At 48.5% G+C, this 18,003-nt stretch overlaps 1 protein-coding gene across 1 annotated transcript in view; it reads left to right on the forward strand.

The window, feature by feature from the left end:
* The first annotated feature begins 5,389 nt into the window (after positions 1-5,389).
* The window catches only part of itga5 (integrin, alpha 5 (fibronectin receptor, alpha polypeptide)), a 37,533-nt gene continuing 24,919 nt past the window's right edge, over positions 5,390-18,003 (forward strand). The window contains exons 1-2 of the mRNA XM_079741761.1: positions 5,390-5,784; positions 14,901-15,031. Coding sequence (XP_079597887.1) covers positions 5,582-5,784; positions 14,901-15,031 — 334 coding nt within the window. The 5' untranslated portion in view covers positions 5,390-5,581. The remainder of the gene's footprint in view (positions 5,785-14,900; positions 15,032-18,003) is intronic.

An 18,003-nucleotide genomic window follows, 5' to 3' on the forward strand; every position in this document is an offset into this window, starting at 1 on the left:
GCTCAGTCTGTACTTTGTTAACAACACTCTGTGTCTAACATCAGTGACTGTGGTCAGGTATGTGTGTGTGTTTTAGTGTTCCAATGGGTGAGGTAGGTTTGTTTCTGATGTTTTATAATTTGGTTGAGTCTAATTGATATGTTCTCCGACTGGTCCTGGGGCAGAGCAGAGGGGGAACCTGTCTGTGGACAGGTTCCCTGTCCACAGCTCTCTCTCTCTCTCTCTCTCTCTCTCTCTCTCTCTCTCTCTCTCTCTCTCCCTCTCTACCTCGCTCTCTCTCTCTCCCTCTCTACCTCTCTCTGTCTGTGGGTGTGTGTATCTGTGTGTCTGTTGAGTGTGTGCGTTTGTTGAGAGGCTGTGTGTGGGTTTGGAGTATTAAATTATTGTAACTGAGTTGCAAGCCATAGCATTTGTAGTTCTTTTGCAAACATTTGTGTTAAAGCTATTTCATCGTCGGTTTCTACCAAGGTTTTAGTACTGATCTCTAATCTCTGTGTGTTTGTCTAAGAAGACTACTAATTATCATATTCAGAATTATCATATCATATTCTTTCATTTAATCGACTATTATTATTATTATTATTGTTATTTACACAGCGAGTCGTTATTGACCTTCAGAAGTCGGTTTGATGAGGAAAGTCTTCACTGCAGGCCCTGGTGTTTAATTACTGACTCAGAATCGCCGAGCAGGTGTGCGTATATTTCTCATGGGGATAACAAACGGTTAACGTGTGAGTGGTTATGACCACACACTTTGAACTCTCTCTAAACTCTCACTCTCTCTCTCTCTCTCTAAACTATCTCTCGCTCTAAACTCCCTCTCTCTAGACCACTTTCCTCTGCCTCTGTGACCTCCTATTAAGTTACATCAGCCATTTTACAACACTTTTAAATCACTGTGTTTTTAAACCAACATGTTGCGAGTGCTGCAGTGGGCAGGCTGACCCTCTCCTCCTCTGTGTTTAGTTCCCCGGGCCTCGACTAGACTGGTCTCTCTGCCGGAGCCCAGACACACACACCTTAGGGGGGCATTGTTGAGATGGCTGGGGATGAATAAAACGACAATTAGCTACAATGCAGTGGCCCTGGCGGGGGGTAGATGCCTGAGCAATTCTTTTAAATGCGGTGGTAGTCTGGTTAAGTATCCCCCCCCCCCCCCCCCCCACAGCCCCACAGCAGTATTTACGGTTGCGACTGATTAGCGGATGTGCTCCATAAAAACACTAGTTTTCAGACGGGTGGTGGTCAGTGAGGCAGCCCGCTGAACAATGGCAATTACCCTGAATCCTCCTGGTCCTCATTTGTGAGAATAGCCTTTATAAGGGGGTTTTAATACAACGCTCACTCATTAGTGTTCTTCTTTTTACTAGGAAGAAAGAACGAAGAGACGAACAAGAAAAGAACAAAAAGTTAAAACAGAACTCAGCGAGTAAAAGGCAAGTCCAACGAGGAGGCGAGCCAAGGTTCACCTGCCAAGAAATAATAAATACACGAAGCAGAGAAAGGAAGGGGAGCCAGAGGTTATTCAGGGCTGTAGGCCTACTGTGCGACTGTGAGGGGGTAAAATTCATGTCTGAGAAGGCCTTATGATTCACTGGGCGTTGCTAAGAGCTGCCTGAAGACAAATAATGGCCGTCTCAGAGCGCCACGGTGTCGGGACGAGCGTGTCGTCCGGTGAGCAGCACATCTCCTTCGCTCCTGCCACGCCTCACAGCCACTCCTCCTCTCCTCGCCTTCCTCTTCACTCATTTGTTTTATTTAACACCGCCATGTTGTTCTAGTGAACTAACACACACACACGCGCAGAACGAACAGAAGTGTGAACGAGTGAATGGAAGCACACAAGTGTGTTAGGTTGTGGTGCTGCGGTGTGTAGGGGGGGTTTGGTGGGAGGGGGGGGGGGGTTGTTAATGTAACTTAGCTAAAACAGGAAACACATGTCTTAACATTGGAGGATATCTGTTGGAAGTATGCCATAGTGGGGAGAGATGGAGAGGGAGAAAGAGAGAGATGTTGCAATAGAGAATGGGATTCACTTCTAAAGATTTTGGCAGACATTATCAGGGCAATTGTTTCCATCTCAAACAGGAGTTCAGAAGTCAGCCTGATTTAAAGGTTTAGAAAGTGGTATTATTACCCATTAAAAATAACCTGAAGTAAAAACTAGTACAATAAACACCTTTCACCGCAAAAAACCAACAACCCTGCAATTATTCTTTCAAACGTACTGTCATATGTATTTCATACAAGACTTTTTCAGCTTCCTCGAGGCCCTGCATGGACCTCTGCTGACTGTTGTGTCTCTATTGCAGGGGGGCGTGTCATGTCGCCTGCTGACGTCTTCATGATCCTGAGCGGTAAAAGCGAGGGGCAGGGGGCTTATTCTGGAACTTGAAAGGCCACCAGTTGTCCTAATGGTGGTCGTCAATAGTGAGTCTGACGGGCTGCGACCTCGCGGAGTCCATCACTGTCCGCCCCGCTTCTGTTCTGTACCTCGTCTGTACCGAGACAGACGAGGTGTGGGCGGGGCTTGCACCGCAGCTCCAGGCAATAAAAGACACACAGACACACCGCAAGCTATTGTTCATAGATGGAAGTTACAAGGGAAGACTTTTGGATGTGTCCTGGAAGGACAAAAGTGGTTCTTTGGAGGCTCAATATAACTGTGTCAGGGTATCAGTGCCAGCGTTGTGTGCTATAAATACTGTGAGCCAGCCTATAGACGGGATGCCTGAGAGGAGGAGCGGGCTACATACAAACATGTGTTTGTGTGTGCATGTGCACATATGTGTGTGCATATTAGTCTTTTTGTATTTTTTATAGCTAATGCAGGTGTGTTGTTATGGTTTGATTAGTTTGATTTCGAAATGTACGAAGGGCTTTTTGGACTATTATGGAAAAATATATTTTCTCACACACGCACATGAACACAAACACACCACACACGCACAAACACGCACACACACACACACACACACACACACTCCCCCTCTCTGTTCGTGTCAACTCAGAGTACTCAATGGGTCAGACGGAAATCTCAATTGGAGTGAAAGGGAAAATCCTGTCCAGCTCCTCTCAGCGATGGCTCGCCAAAACAGAGAGGTCCAGCAGATACATTCTCAGACAAACCGGATGGTTTAACCAAAGCTGTGCTCTGAAGCCTCTGCTCCACACCAAGCCAGGAGAAACCTCTGAGCAGACAGTAGCACTCTCTCAGGCAGCTCCCCATGTGTCAATTGTTACACCCTTCCTGTTTGATCTTCTAGATAATCGTAAAGCAGAATGTTTGGGCTTCATATCAGCCAGCCGAGATAGCTCAGAGAGAGAGAATGAATGACAGAGGGAGAGACCCATACCACCCTTATCTATCATGACATTCACTTGCCCACTGTTGGGTGTGTGAGTGTCATGAGGTCATAAAACGAAGCAGCCACCATTCTATGCGGGGATACACACACACCTGGTGTGTGTGTGTGTGCAGTCTCTTCATACAAAGACCATAGGCTAGCATACTCCGGCCGCTAGCTGTCTGTCTCTGTATCTCGATATCTCTCAATACATAAACATTACGTTTATGTATATGGAGATTGTAAACTTCATAACCTTTATGTGTGATGCAGGGACCTCAAAATGGTGATGATCAACCGCTTCGGCTGAAGGTGGCGCGTTTTGCTCAGTGAAGAGGTTTAAGACAGCCGCCTGGCTGTGGATGTGTTTTGATGTTCTTTTGACTAATGTGGCTGTGGATATTCCCGACGCACAAGTCAAGCAATCTTTAAACCATACCTACCACATTTTTGCATCCATTTTTAACACTTGGCGGACGCACGCTTTTCTCACTGTACTCAAAACTCAAAGTGTGTATCCAGTGGGAACGTCCCGGCAACAAATCACACAGGGTTTGGTGACACGATACAGGGCTGGGGGGGGGGGGGGGGGGGGGCGTGGTGATGGCCCAACACGCCCTGGGAGTCTACAGGCCTCATTTATCTGAGAAGTCATCGCAGTGTACTATAAACAGAGTGAAAGCATGGGAGAGCTCCAGGATTAGAGCTGTAGAGTGCCACCCCCTCGTCTCGTCCCAGCCTCCCCCCGTCACCGACAGCTGTGGACCCCCACACATTCTGGATTTTTCCCATCGGCCAGAGAAGCAGTAACCGACGCACTGCCCCGAACCCCCCCACCCCCAGCCTCACACATAGGGGAACTGGGGGGGACTGGATGATATAAATATGATCAAAACTGGTACTCTAGGTCCCTGCGTCGCTACCACCATGACTTAGGGCTAAATATGGACTCTGTCGAGTCCACACGGAACTTCAAGTGAATCAGCTAAAGCAACAGGCACTAATTCTCCCCAGGCCCCGTGTCGCTTTATTAAAAGGTTTTGGTTGCTGTGAGTCGCCGCCTAACCGCCTTCGCCATGTCGTGAACTCGTGTGACTCAGTCCAACTCGTAATCTTCCCAAACACCCCCAACCTCTCGGGAACATCAGAGAACACTTGAGAAATCCGACGCAGATCACGCTGTAATTAGTAAGGATACACGCATATAGAATCACACAGATGTGATGTGTCCACGCTGTGTGTGCGTGTGTGTGTGTGTGTAATAAAGTAAAACATGCTCAGTGAGTGTGAGAACTTTTATATACAATTCAGTATGCATGGGTTATGGTTATTATTATTATTTTATGTGTATCATAATTCTGTATGCCAGATACATACAGAAACATGTATGCTGTGTTTCTGTAAGTATTTTTTACTTATGACAAAAAACGAGAAGAAGAGCGAGAGAGGAAGAGAGAGAGAGAGAGAGAGAGAGAGAGAGAGAAAGAGAGAGAGAGAGAGAGAGAGAGAGAGAGAGAGAGAGAGAGAGAGAGAGAGAGAGAAAGAGAGAGAGAGAGAGAGAGAGAGAGAGAGTGAGAGAGAGAGAGAGAGAGAGAGAGAGAGAGAGAGAATAAGCATAAATTAGACAAACGGAACAAAAAAGACACAAGGATCAGGAACCATTTAAACATTTGAATTGAAACGTTTGGTTTCTCATTGTTTATCATGGGTCTACATCAGGTATGCTAACCTTGTGTGACAACATCACTCACCCCTCAAAAACAAGATACAATCGAGTTCATTGTCCAGTTTGGATAATAATTTGGCTATCGCGGTTTAATCTTTGGCTCATCACTACACGATGCACCTCAGGAGGAAACTTTATATTTTCCAGATAAGATGAGGAGGGATCTCCCAGTCCCGGGCTCTCTCAAGTCCAAAACCAAACCAGAGGCTTGTGAGTCCCAAGCCCCGCCTCTCCTAAAATGTGTCACGGGTCTCGGAAGGAACCCCCCACTTTCCATCACGCTCCGTCCATCAGAAGGGCAGAGGGAGAGCGCTGTGAGAGGAGGAGGGTCGAGGACGCGGACACAGAAAGGAGCTGACAGAGCGTTTGTGAGATAATACATGTAACAGGGATGCACAGATAGACGCACTGGACCGCTGTGTGGATTGCAAAGTTGAGCCATTGTCTTTGAGAAGAATTGGGATCCGCGAGACATACAGAAACATTCGTTAGATAATTCATTAACAAAATGGGTTTGATACGCTTTTCTCCACTGATCCTGGGAGCACCGACACCTTTACGCACACTTCTTTGCAGTTTTGCGCTTTTGCTCTGCTGGCAGCCCTTGTGCCAAACGTTCAACCTTGACGTGGAGAGCCCGGCTGTGTACAGCGGACCTAACGGGAGCTACTTCGGTTACGCGGTGGACTTTTACTTGGTGGATTCCGCGAGGTGAGTTTCTTTTGTCATGGAGGAGTTGGATCTGTTTGACGGGTTGTTGCGAACACACAGCACCGGACGAGAGGGGTCTCCAACAGCACCTTTATAGAGAACTCTTTTTTTTTAAGGCTGTAAGGACTTGGAAATGTTTGGTCGATCACATCACAATTGGGAACATATGCCAGGCATAGACCCATTCAACTGGAGCCATTATAACGGTGGGATAATTTATATATGTGGGGTAAATGTTATAGTCCCTGTTACAGAAAACTTTTTGTAAATTTTTACTTATTGGATGAGATTTCCATGGTATTAATAAAGATCTGTTATGCTTTTCTTGACGCCCATTGCAGTCCCACTTGTGTATGTATCCATCCACTTTGGGCTCTAACTGGCTGCCCAACAGGGCTGCTAAAATAACAACTGCAGCTCAGAGTAAACAGCTTTATTCATGAGGAAGGTACCAGCCTATAATTCAATTGAAAACATAGCCCCCCCCCCCCCCCCCCTTCTATTTTCTCAAATCAACACTCAATTTGAGGTGGGAGGCTAGGCCTACATATCCACCAAAGAAATAAGTGGGGTTCTTGAAAAAAAGAATCCCACTTATTTGGTTTTAATTGCCTAGCTCTGGCTGATGGTGATGATGTTGCTTCGCACAGTGGGGAGGCCCCCCACTCTGTCTGCCATCAAGAACGCATTCTAGCACACACTGAATTCGTCAGACCCCCTATAGGGCATGGCTGTTCTGATCACTCGTTAGCATGACACTTTTAAAGTCTATTTTATCTCAGAGAACGCCTTTTCCTACTCAATGGTTTGTCTGGCTAGGACTGCAATAGAGAAAGGTCTGGCACTGATGTGAGACGCATATAAAAGCAGGCTGTATAAAGAAGCCCCCTTGTTCTTTTATTTACACGGCTGCATCAGAAGCACCCATGTACAACGGAATGAAGGTGAAAATAGACCTCCTGTACCAGTGTCTGTAGGCCGTAGGCTGCAGCAGTGTCTGTAGGCTGTAGCAGTGTCTGTAGGCTGTAGGCTGCAGCAGTGTCTGTAGGCTGTAGCAGTGTCTGTAGGATGCAGCAGTGTCCGTAGGCTGTAGACTGCAGCAGTGTCTGTAGGCTGTAGCAGTGTCTGTAGGATGCAGCAGTGTCCGTAGGCTGCAGACTGCAGCAGTGTCTGTAAGCTGTAGCAGTGTCTGTAGGCTGTAGCAGTGTCCGTAGGCTGTAGACTGCAGCAGTGTCTGTAGGCTGCAGCAGTGTCTGTAGGCTGTAGCAGTGTCTGTATGCTGCAGCAGTGTCTGTAGGCTGCAGCAGTGTCTGTAGGCTGTAGCAGTGTCTGTAGACTGCAGCAGTGTCTGTAGGCTGCAGCAGTGTCTGTAGGCTGCAGCAGTGTCTGGCCTCTGAGCAGAGCCAGAGGGGCTGGGGCGCTGGGCTGGGCTTTGAGACGGGGCTTTGTGCAGACTGGGACGGGGCTCCTCTTTCCATGTGTTCCTCCTCCTCTTCCTCCTCTGCCAGCAGACGCTCTGACATGGAACCCCCCCACCCTCCTGTCCCCCCGCTAAGAGCCACCATTCATCTCCCTGTAGTCTGGGGTCTCCTGCAAAGATTTATCCTTTTTTCTTCTTTTCTTTTTAAGATGGCATCTTTCCCCCTCACCTCTGCTTCTTATTAATGCCTCTATCATCATCGTTTTTCATTTTCACTTCCTCCTATGCTGATGTCATCCAGCACAGCAACTTTTAATCCTTCCACACACACACACACCACACACACACACACCATGCTATCGTGATGTATGGGCCTGTGAAGCCGTCACGGCAAGTGGATGACTTCATCTAAAGTCTGCCGAGCTGTGGTGAAAAGGAAATCACGCAAGACTTGGTCTAGAGAGAAAGCGATTGTTTGAAAGTGCAGCTCCCTCCTTTCTACCTTCTCCTGTAATCTCCTCGGTTTGTGGATCCTAGCCTCCAAACTAACGGCCAAATCTCTAGCGAAACCTCTATCGGACGGAGACACATGGCCCGATCTTGACACTTCATCTTGATTTTGTTTTCGTCTTCAGCTCGCTCGCAGCTTTTAAGACCTTAGCTGTCAGGCAACGTGAAATGTTTTTCCTCTTCTTATCTTTGCTCTCGTGGTTGGCAACACATCATCATTGCCCAAGGCTATGGGGAGGGTGTGGGGAGCCATGGGGAAGAAGGAATCCCGGGGGTCAGACCGGGGATGAACCTGGACATCCATCTTGTCAGGGTGGAGGATGATTCAAGACCCGGACTCTGACCTCGAGTGTGCAAGCGTGATTCAAAAAGATTATAATTCTGAACATGAAACGGTAAATGTTGTCTTGGCTGCGCGATCGGACACATTGGAAGCATATGTCTCCCACACGCTCTCACACACACAGGCTCTATTTCTCTGTGTGTTCCACTGAACCATAACAGAGAGTCGATGCATCTGTGCGTCTGTCCTTCACGACCCCCCTGGCTGAGTCTAATTGAATTAAGCGTGGACACCGGCAAGCAGCAGACCACCATGGAAGACCGCCGGGGAACCTCTCTGCATGTCACCGCCTTTGCCAGCTGGGGGAGAAAGTAAAGAGTAACGCAATGAACGTGGATCTTTTTAAATGATTGTTTCTTCATTTCGATCCATTGCCGGTCCAACGCCAGACCCCCACCACATGGTCAGACCGGGACAACAGTAACTCACTCAGGCTTACTTTCCCTGGTGCCAGGCGGGGACGGGGGGGGGAGGTGAGCGGAGCTGTCCACGCGGAGATAGACGGGGTCAAGGTTCAGACGCTGTAAATAAAAACGCACTTGGGCTCTGGTTTCAGTGGTAACCAAACCACCGTCTAACTGTGCTCACCACTGGTGGAGGATTTCCACCAGATCTTCTTCTCATTCAAACAGGGAACCACTTCATTCTCTTATCTTCGGATGAGTTGTGAAAATGGTTCTTGGAAGAGATTGCCGTCGAGGCTTTGTGATAACGTTGAGGCCCCTCCTGCAGCTTGGAGATGCGGGATGGAGATGAATATGGATTTTCGTCCACTCAGTGTGTGTGTGTGTGAGTGTGTGTATGTGTGTGAGAGAAAGGGGTGTTGGCGATGTGCATTAGCTCATGGTTGGTTGATCCATGATGACGAGCAGCTCAGTGGAGGTCCCCCGGTGCTCTAGGCCACTCTGGTGGAGTTTACCCTCTTAAACAAGGTTATCCCTTAAACCAATATTGGGACACTTTCCAGCAGAGTAGAACTGTGTCCTGTGTCTGCTGTTTGTGGGTTCCACTCCCATGTACAATCAAACTGATTATTATTATGATTATGTTACTGCTGGGTGTCACAAGGGAGCCTACTGTATTCTTCATCCTAGTTTTCAGGGAACAGTTACACACAATATGACACTTTGTTCTGAATATCTCTTTACCTAAGAAAGAAAATAACAATAATAAATAAGATAAATTATTGTTGTTCTCGTCATTCCTTGATTATATGCAACATATGATGACCTGCGCACTATCGGCCGTACGGGAAGCTGTTTTGAAAGGTCCATTTGGGACGGGCCTGGGCTCCAGGCAGGCTGCCTTTAATACGAAATAAGACCAGCGTTTAATAAGAAACGCTGCTCCTAACTTTAGTATGGTGAAAGGCAATAGAAGGTTTAAAATAATACTCCTAAGTGTGCTCCGGTGGAAAACATACGTGGGTGAGAGGGGACGGTTAGGGCTTTATAGAGACCCTAGCCTCGCTGGGCTGCGCTGTATAGAGGCAGGAATGCCCTCCGGACATCACAGCTAGTTTGTTCCACCGCTGCCCATTGGTCGCTCTCTCCCTGACGCAAACTTTTAGAGGACGACGTAATCTCTGGCTGCCATCAGGCCTGGTTTGTTTTAACCTCTCCCTCACATAGTGACTCACATCTTTGTTAACCGAATGAAGGCCCCCCTTCATTTAGCAAGTGACGCAAATGCGTTTCACATTGGTGACCTGAGACATTGTAATGACTGAAATTTCAATCATTCTCAAAATGGAAATTCTGACGTCTGCGCTGTGTGTGTGTGTGTGTGCGCATTCGGTGGGTACAGACAAAGAGACAAAGTGTTCCAACAGCTGCTGTGATTGGGGTTGATAGAGTTGCTTGTGTAGGACCCCCCCCTCCCATCCCCGGCCCTCAACACATACACAAACCTATTGAAAACACAACGGCCCCTCTGTCAAGAGGTGTGAACGGCGGGACCCCCCCCTGCTGTGCTGGTCATTGTGGAGGGAGGTGTGAACCACTGGCCGTTAAACTCCCCATGCCTGGTTTTCAGGGTCAGTTTGGGGATCCTATTCGAGTGTCTGGGCTCTGAGGGGCCCTGGGAGGCGGTCTTGGCTTGGGGAATACACAGTCTGCCCAGGGTCACGTTTTACTCTCTCTGGTTCGGTGTTGGAGCAGTGGGGTGTTTCCAGTTACCCTGAACCCCAAGTTCTGCGGTGGGCAGGCGGACATGGTTTAGCGGTTTGGCTGAAAGCGGCACTTAGTTCACACGTGGACGATGGATGACGGCTGAGTCCAGATCAGGGTCCATGTGTTGTTTCTGTACAGGGGGGGGCAGCAGAATGGCGGGGGGAGGGTTGAAGGTGTTGTTAATGATTGGGATGTGGTTGGATCAATTGTGTTTTAGTGACCTAGAAATACGCATCCCAGCATGAGGCCCCTAAAGCCACCAGTGTCTTTCTGGCCATGTTTACAAGGCCAGAAATAGCACACATGTAATCTGGCCCAGGCACTAATTAGTGTCTGTTTCGGTAAACAACCGTTCTTTTCCTTAACTGTTTTACTAATGGCTTTTGGGCCAGTTCTTGTAATTTGCAATGTCAACATCCTTAAGGCACTGAAAGCGTTGTTTTTGTGGTGAATCTGTCGTCTGGTTATCAACAATCAACAATCTGATCTGTGTTGATTAATTTCTTGGATCCGTTTTAAAGAACTACGTACTTCCATAAAAGTGCCGGAAATGTACATGTCTTTGGATAACATACAAAAGGGCCTCTCTGGCCGCTATCAGGCCTGCTCAGACATCATCATTCAAACCATGTTCAGTCAGTGCAAGCCACGCCCAAGTCCCTGCTACTCTCATTATGTCTGAGTGTGTGTGTGTGTGTGTTTGTGTGTTGTACAGTATCCTCCGGACGTACAGCACCCCGTCCGGCCCGGCTGTGGCCTTGGCCCTGACTGTGTGCATGACTTCCACTCCCAGCACCATGTGTTGAATGAGATGAATCATCAATCAGTCCGTACAGCAGCCTGTGCCACTTCTGTTCATTCCCACAGGGTCAATAAAGTCGCAGAAATCTTCTTTGGACACGCCAGGGATGATATGAAGAGGAGTAACAATGAGTGTCTGTCCAGTGTCCACCACTTCCTGCTATGATCTCTCAGTGGAAGATTTTGTGAACTTGGCTTTGGCAGTGTTTAGCTAGTGGCAGTGTTTAGCTAGTGTGGGTGTGTGTGTGTGTGTGTGTGTGTGTGTGTGTGTGTGTGTGTGTGTGTGTGTGTGTGTGTGTGTGTGTGTGTGTGTGTGTGCGCGTGCGCGCGAGTGTGCATGCACATGTGTCTGACACACAAAATACACAAGTAGTAAGAATAAGAGAGGGGACTGGTTGTTGAATGTGTGTGTGTGTGTGTGTGTACACAGGGATTGGGTGGGGGGGTCATAGGTCAAGAGTGACAGTTAAGCCACCACTTCATCTGAACTAAGTTCTTTCCCATCACTGGTTTGGAACCACTCGTGACCTGAGTGGTGGTGGTGACGGACACATCCCTGACCTTGAGAGCAGGAAGTACCCTTCTCTTTCTGCTGAGGCGTCAGAAGTGGAGGAGGCTGGGGTCTGCAAAAGCCGCAACACTTGGCCTGGTTTCCCTCTGGTTTCTTATGTGATTTCACCCCGTTACAGTACGGTCACACTTAACGACCGCTGCAGACGTTGACGACAGCCACAGCTGGTCGGAAAACACATTTTTCTTTTTATTGTGTTGTGTGTGTGTGTGTGTGTGTGCTCCACATTATCTGTAGCTTAAAGTAATTAAAATAGTGTTCAAGTGACATAAGCCCTGCAGCTGGAGGGGGAGACAATTAAACAGGGAAAAAAGAGGGCGAAAACCTTCTGGGAGGACAGGAGGCACGCTGAGGGGACTTGGGCCCTGTCCCCCTGGTTCTGCAGCCCGATGGTTAACCCCACGGACCACAGCTATAAGCTTAATGTCCCATCAGCACGTTGCTGTGCTCTGCTGCACCCACTCGGTCTAGCAAAAAGCCTTATAAAAAAGTGGTTGCAGTGAAGCAATTATGGCGTGGTTCAGCAGAGACGACCCCAGACCCCGGTGGAGGGGGGCTGGTATTAACACATCGCCCACTGGCAGCCCTGAGTCAATTAGAGAGAGTTTTAAGGATTGCTTAATTGGCAAATGACGGTGAGGGCGTCGTTAGTGACTGATGTGTTGCAGCTGATTGGGCTGGTAGGCGTGACCATGTATGGCACATCTGGCACTACTGCACATTTCTCCTACTCTTGGCTGCCTCATCAAAAAAACAATGCATACCAACTAATGAACAAGGATTAACAGGTTCTGTCTGTGTACGGCTGTTCATGCTGGAGCACAAAGCTGGACTGTTCGTTTTTGGCTTGACAGGGGCATTCTGGTCTAATGGGGTTCAATTCTAATTAAATTAACAGTCATACTGATGGGCAGATGAAATGCAGTCGGTTCTAAGCCACCGCTTGGACGCTTTTCAATGTGACTAGAGTTGGCTCTACAGTGGAAAAGAGCGTGCGGTAGAAAACAATTGAGAATTTGAAAGAGGAAGTCATGTATATGTTTGGAAAGACTGCAGAGGACTGAGGCTGACTGCCACTAGCCCAAGTAACGATAAACCTCCCAATGTTGTATTGGAGGCCAAATCGGTGATGGGGGGAAGATGACCACATTTATCCCACTTTTAATGAATATCAGAAAAAAATAAGCTAAAAAAAAAAAAAGAAAAACAATGATGATAGAGGCATTAATAAGAAGCAGAGGTGAGGGGTAACTATGCCATCTTAAAAAGAAAAGAAGAAAAAAGGATAAATCTGAGAAAGAGATGTCTGGCCTTCAGAATGGTATTGAGAACATATCACAGCTGGCAACCTGCTGATTTCATCAAGTCTATTAGTTGTTTTGTTTCCTGTACTGCGTTTCGATTTAAAGCATTGTTTCTGCAAACCCGCTAGCCATTTTTCTATCTGTATCTGTTTGCGCTTATATTAGGTGAAGATAAATAATTGTAGAGCCTGTATAAATCAAAACCCCTGTGTGTCTAGCTACTTCTAAAGGGGCTGTGGGTATCTCTGAGCTCAATAGGAGGATTTAACACTTACATCCAGAAAAACTGGATGTTCCTCGTCATTAACATCCCTGGATGTAATGGGAAGATACCGTCGAGAAAAAACAGCGATGAGTGTGATGAGCGTTTCCAACACTCAACAAGTGTCCTCCATCAGAACACCGACCCAGTCTAAACAGCAGCGTGATACGGTGGATCATTCAGTCTTCACCGCCCCCCCACCCTGGCCTCATCGTGAGAATCCGTGACGGGATGGTTCTCTGGGCTTTACATTAGAGCACAGCTGGAACATCTGCCCAGACTCCTTTGGGGATGTTCACTGCACTTGGTAGTGAAAGGAGAGGTAGACTGTGCTTTACTATATCCTGGCACGTTCTCATTGTTCTCTTTGCGAATAAGAAACCCGCAGAATGACCCTCTGCCCTACATTTGGATCATTGTTTGGCTTCCTACCGGTGCAATGTTAAACGTCTTTACTAGCCTAGGTTTTCTCCTTCTTATTTCTTCTGGATAATGTATTATTGTTCCTGGTACATCCCCTGTTCTCAGATCCCCTCGACTCTCCTTTATATCCGTTTCATTGAATGTTGGTTGTTTGATGTTCAACAGGCCCCAAGCGGACTCAAGCCAGCGGTCCCCCGACCAACTGTGCTAAGTCGGGGTCGGGGTGAGGAGTACGAGATTAGCCAACATTTAAACTTTCATGCGCTATTAGAATATGTGAAACAGGAAAGGGTGGGCTCTTCCTGCTTGGGCCATCCCCCCCCCCCCCCCCCCCCCCACCCCCCAAGCCCTGTCTACCCGAGAAGCTTCCCCATGTCTCTTCTGCCCTCCGGCCATGTCTGTGTTGACACAAAGATAAGTGGTCCTCAATGAGGTAATGGCTAATTGCATAGTACAGACAGACTGTCTGCTGAAAACATTAGAATAATTCACACAATGTTACCATCCTAACCATCATGAACCCGGTCACTCCTCTGACTCATCCCCCCATCCAGCCCGTCATCACCGCTCATCTTCGTTCTTTTCCCTCTGAAGTCCTTCCCGCCGGTTCCCTTTGTTCTCTGAAGACCTGGGGTACCGGGCCGACTCAGCACCACTTCCCTTCCTTCTCCTGGGGGCTCAGGGAACGGTTTTCCTCAGCCCATTGCTGTAGTTAAATTCTTCTGACAACGAGAACCCCAAGGACTTAGCCATAGTCTTGTAGTAGTAGTGGTAGTGGTGTTCGCACCACAGCTGTAGAAACAACCTCCGCTGCTTTTTGAATGCACCACTCGAGGCTTCGCTCCTGCCTTCTTTGTTTTTGCTTTTCAATTAGCCGCACGTGGAGGCCCGGATGTCTGTGTCTGTGACTGTGCATGCAAGCCTCAGTGACTCTAGTGCACTGACGGTACCTGTGTGTGTGTGTGTGTGTGTGTGTGTGTGTGTGTGTGTGTGTGTAGAAACACATGTGCTTCAGCACAAGTGGTTTCCACAAGGTTATGCAACAAAGAGCGAAAGCCTGGTAAACGTTTCTGTCATTAAGTGAACAACAAAGTACACATATACTGCCTGCAGTTTACTATTAGTGAGTGTTTTTACCAGGAGTGGTTTATGCAACCTTATAATTAACACCAGAAACAAAAGCTATATGTTGCAACAACCTAAGGTTACGATGGGTGAAGTAATTCACAATGTATCTCATTAAATTGCAGTTTGGGAGATCTGCCAGTCGTTGCTTTATTTGAACAGCATTTTGTGTCTTTTCTCTTCCAGTGTGAGCGTGTTGATCGGGGCTCCCAAGGCCAACACCAGCCAGCCAAACATCACAGAGGGAGGATCGGTCTTCTACTGCCCCTGGGGACTCGGCCAATCAGAGTGCCATGACATCGAGTTTGATGCTAAAGGTAAGTGTTGGAGTCTGTGCTCGCTAGGCAATGTTGTAAACTTGCAAAGATAATTTTATATGTTCTAGGGAAAGGGATCCTGACATTTTTAGGTCATTTGTGGGTGTGGCCATCCAAACATCCATGCCTGGTTACTAGTGTAATGTTGTTCCTTGGTAGTTAAGTAAATAATAACTGGCGTCATTAACTTATAGCTAGCCTCATTTATCTATTGGTGAGAGTTCTATCTGCTTGAATGATTACCGAACACTGAAGCAGATCAGTGTGTGTACTGTTGAGTTCTGCTCCTCTGTGGAGTTCTGCTCCTCTGATGAGTTCTGCTCCTCTGATGAGTTCTGCTCCTCTGTGGAGTTCTGCTCCTCTGATGAGTTCTGCTCCTCTGAGTTCTGCTCCTCTGTGGAGTTCTGCTCCTCTGTGGAGTTCTGCTCCTCTGATGAGTTCTACTCCTCTGTCGAGTTCTACTGCTCCTCTGTTGAGTTCTACTCCTCTGTCGAGTTCTACTGCTCCTCTGTTGAGCTCTGCCTCTCCTCCTCTCCTCCTCCTCCTCTCCTCCTCCCGGCCAGCCGCTGCATATCAGACGTCAGCACTGAGCTTTGCTGAGTTGCCGCTAGCAGTGGAAACTCTTTCCTGTTTCTTTGTTGCTTTGTTTTGGAAGGAAAGAGCATAATGAGGTGTTGAGGGCCTGAACACAAAACACAAAGGTTATTCCTTCCCTCTTCTTCCACTGGGTTTGTGTTGCTGCGCCCTTCGGCGCTTTAGAGAGATAAGAAAACCAGCAAACACGCGTCTCCGAAAACAAAGCAGTGTCTTGTTCGGGTGGTGAAGGCGTCAGCTCAGTCCCCATCAGATAGATCACCTGTGGAGGGAATTAGGAAGTGGGTGAGATGCTCTAATGGACGGCTCCCATTGTGCGGCCTGTCGAGAGCAGCCCTGGTTTAACGGAGTATGGAGATAAGGCAGGAGGGCGTTGACTTGCCCGATGGAAGCAATAGCATAGCATTGGTCTTGCTTTAAGGAGGATTGAGTGTGTGTTTATGTGTGTGTGTGTGAGCAGCTACAATTTCCTGAAGAAGACAAGAGGGACCTCCTAACAGGAAAGTGTCCCCCTTCCTGGTTTGATTAACTGTCCATTATGCAACTGAGCGAGAGACGTTCCACTGACCCTCTCAGAAGCCCGTGTTTAACTAACACTCTGCACCGGCATCCAGCACTCCTCGCCTGCTGGCTGCTCGCTGGCCGCTTGCTGGCCGCTCATGCTCAAATACTGTTGCGCTCATTTTGCAGAAGAAGGAAAAATGTGCATTACATCCGCTGGCCGGCCGCCACCCGGCGCCGAGGTCGTGTTGGAGCTGAGGTCGTGCTCCGGCTGCAGGGTGAGGGATGGGTCCTTCTTCCTTCTCATGACGCATTGAGAGCGCACATCTGTGAGGAAGAGCCAGTTCAGCCATCTGGTATCAATAGCACATACACGCACACACACACACACACACACACACACACACACACACTCACATATAGAAACACACACACACACAAATATGATGAACATGCTCGGACTGTGAGCGCATACATGCCGATTTGGTGATGTAAACGCCTGTGATATGTATGGATGTCTCGGGTGTTGTAGGGCGCCGTTGGACTGAGGGCGCTGCTGGCCGTACGTCTTCTAGTCCACGGACTTCATTAAAAACCCACGAACGGCAATGTTAATATTGAGCAGGTAATGGCATAGTGGACAATAAGCGGTTACATTAGGCCATGATGTCAGTGCCTTCATATCTTGAGCGACCACAGGGGATCTAATCCGAGTGGGACTTAGTCACTGAGCCAGGGTGGACGGTGATACGGATCAATCCCATTACCGAGCGATGCAGGGTCTCCCGCTCTCTCCTCCATCAAAGAGAGTGGGGGAGGGCTGACCCCCAGACCACCGAGCCTCTTAATTAGCTTGACTAATTGGGTCAGACCGGCCAGAGGGCCCACTCCCATCCACTTCCTCCTCCATCCAGATAAGAGCCGGCCCCGTGGACGTAGGGGAGGAGGGGGGGGGGGGGGCATTCGGGGACGTTGTGGTATGGAGGGGGATATGGAATCCCCCCACCCCCGTTGGTCATCATAGTCCCCCTCCTCCTGTTCCTCCTCACTCATCACAGCAGGGCAAGCCGGTGTGATAAGTGAATTCAACCATTTGTCTTTTACCCAATGGACACTAAAACACACACACACACACACACACACACACACACACACACACACACACACACACACACACACACACACACACACACACACACACACACACACACACACACAAAACCTATTTCAGTGGCCAGCTACTAATGGCTGGTCTCTTGCACAGGGTTCAAAGGGGAAAAGTTTACACACACACACACACACACACACACACATACAGCCCCCCCCCCCCCCCCCCCCCCCCCCCCCCCCCTCCCCCCATGTGATGCATCGGCATCCCATCACATCATGCGCTAACCAGCTTCCCGGCAGTCAGCCACAGATAGCGTGCGATTGTTGTATCTGACCTCTCATTTGAGTATCGCCGACACTGACTAGTGGGCCGTAGGTGATGTCATCGATCCAAACATCGGCTGGGTGTCGTTGCCGGGGACAACGTCATCGTCATCAGCAGTGTAGTCCTTGTGCGGTACGGAGAACCCCCAAACATGTTCCTGCTCGTCTCCAACACAGGGCAGAAACCCAGCGCCTGACATGGTTCTTACTGTAACTCTCAGCCACACACACATATTTCCTGTACATTCCACGGCCAGATGTGAGGGAACTGTTGGATGATATCAGCTTTCGCAATATGAATTAAAGGTTGCTGCTGCTGCTGCCTGGCTGCTAGCGCTGCTAGGGCCCGGTTGTCTAGGCGACGCGGCCCAAACACACAGCGGTCCTGGTTGGCCCCGTCCGATCCCTGGTGGCGATTCACTCCTCCTATCCAAACAAGGGCC

This window comes from Pollachius pollachius (assembly GCF_949987615.1).
Source record: "Pollachius pollachius genome assembly, chromosome: 8".
Classification (NCBI taxonomy): domain Eukaryota; kingdom Metazoa; phylum Chordata; class Actinopteri; order Gadiformes; family Gadidae; genus Pollachius; species Pollachius pollachius.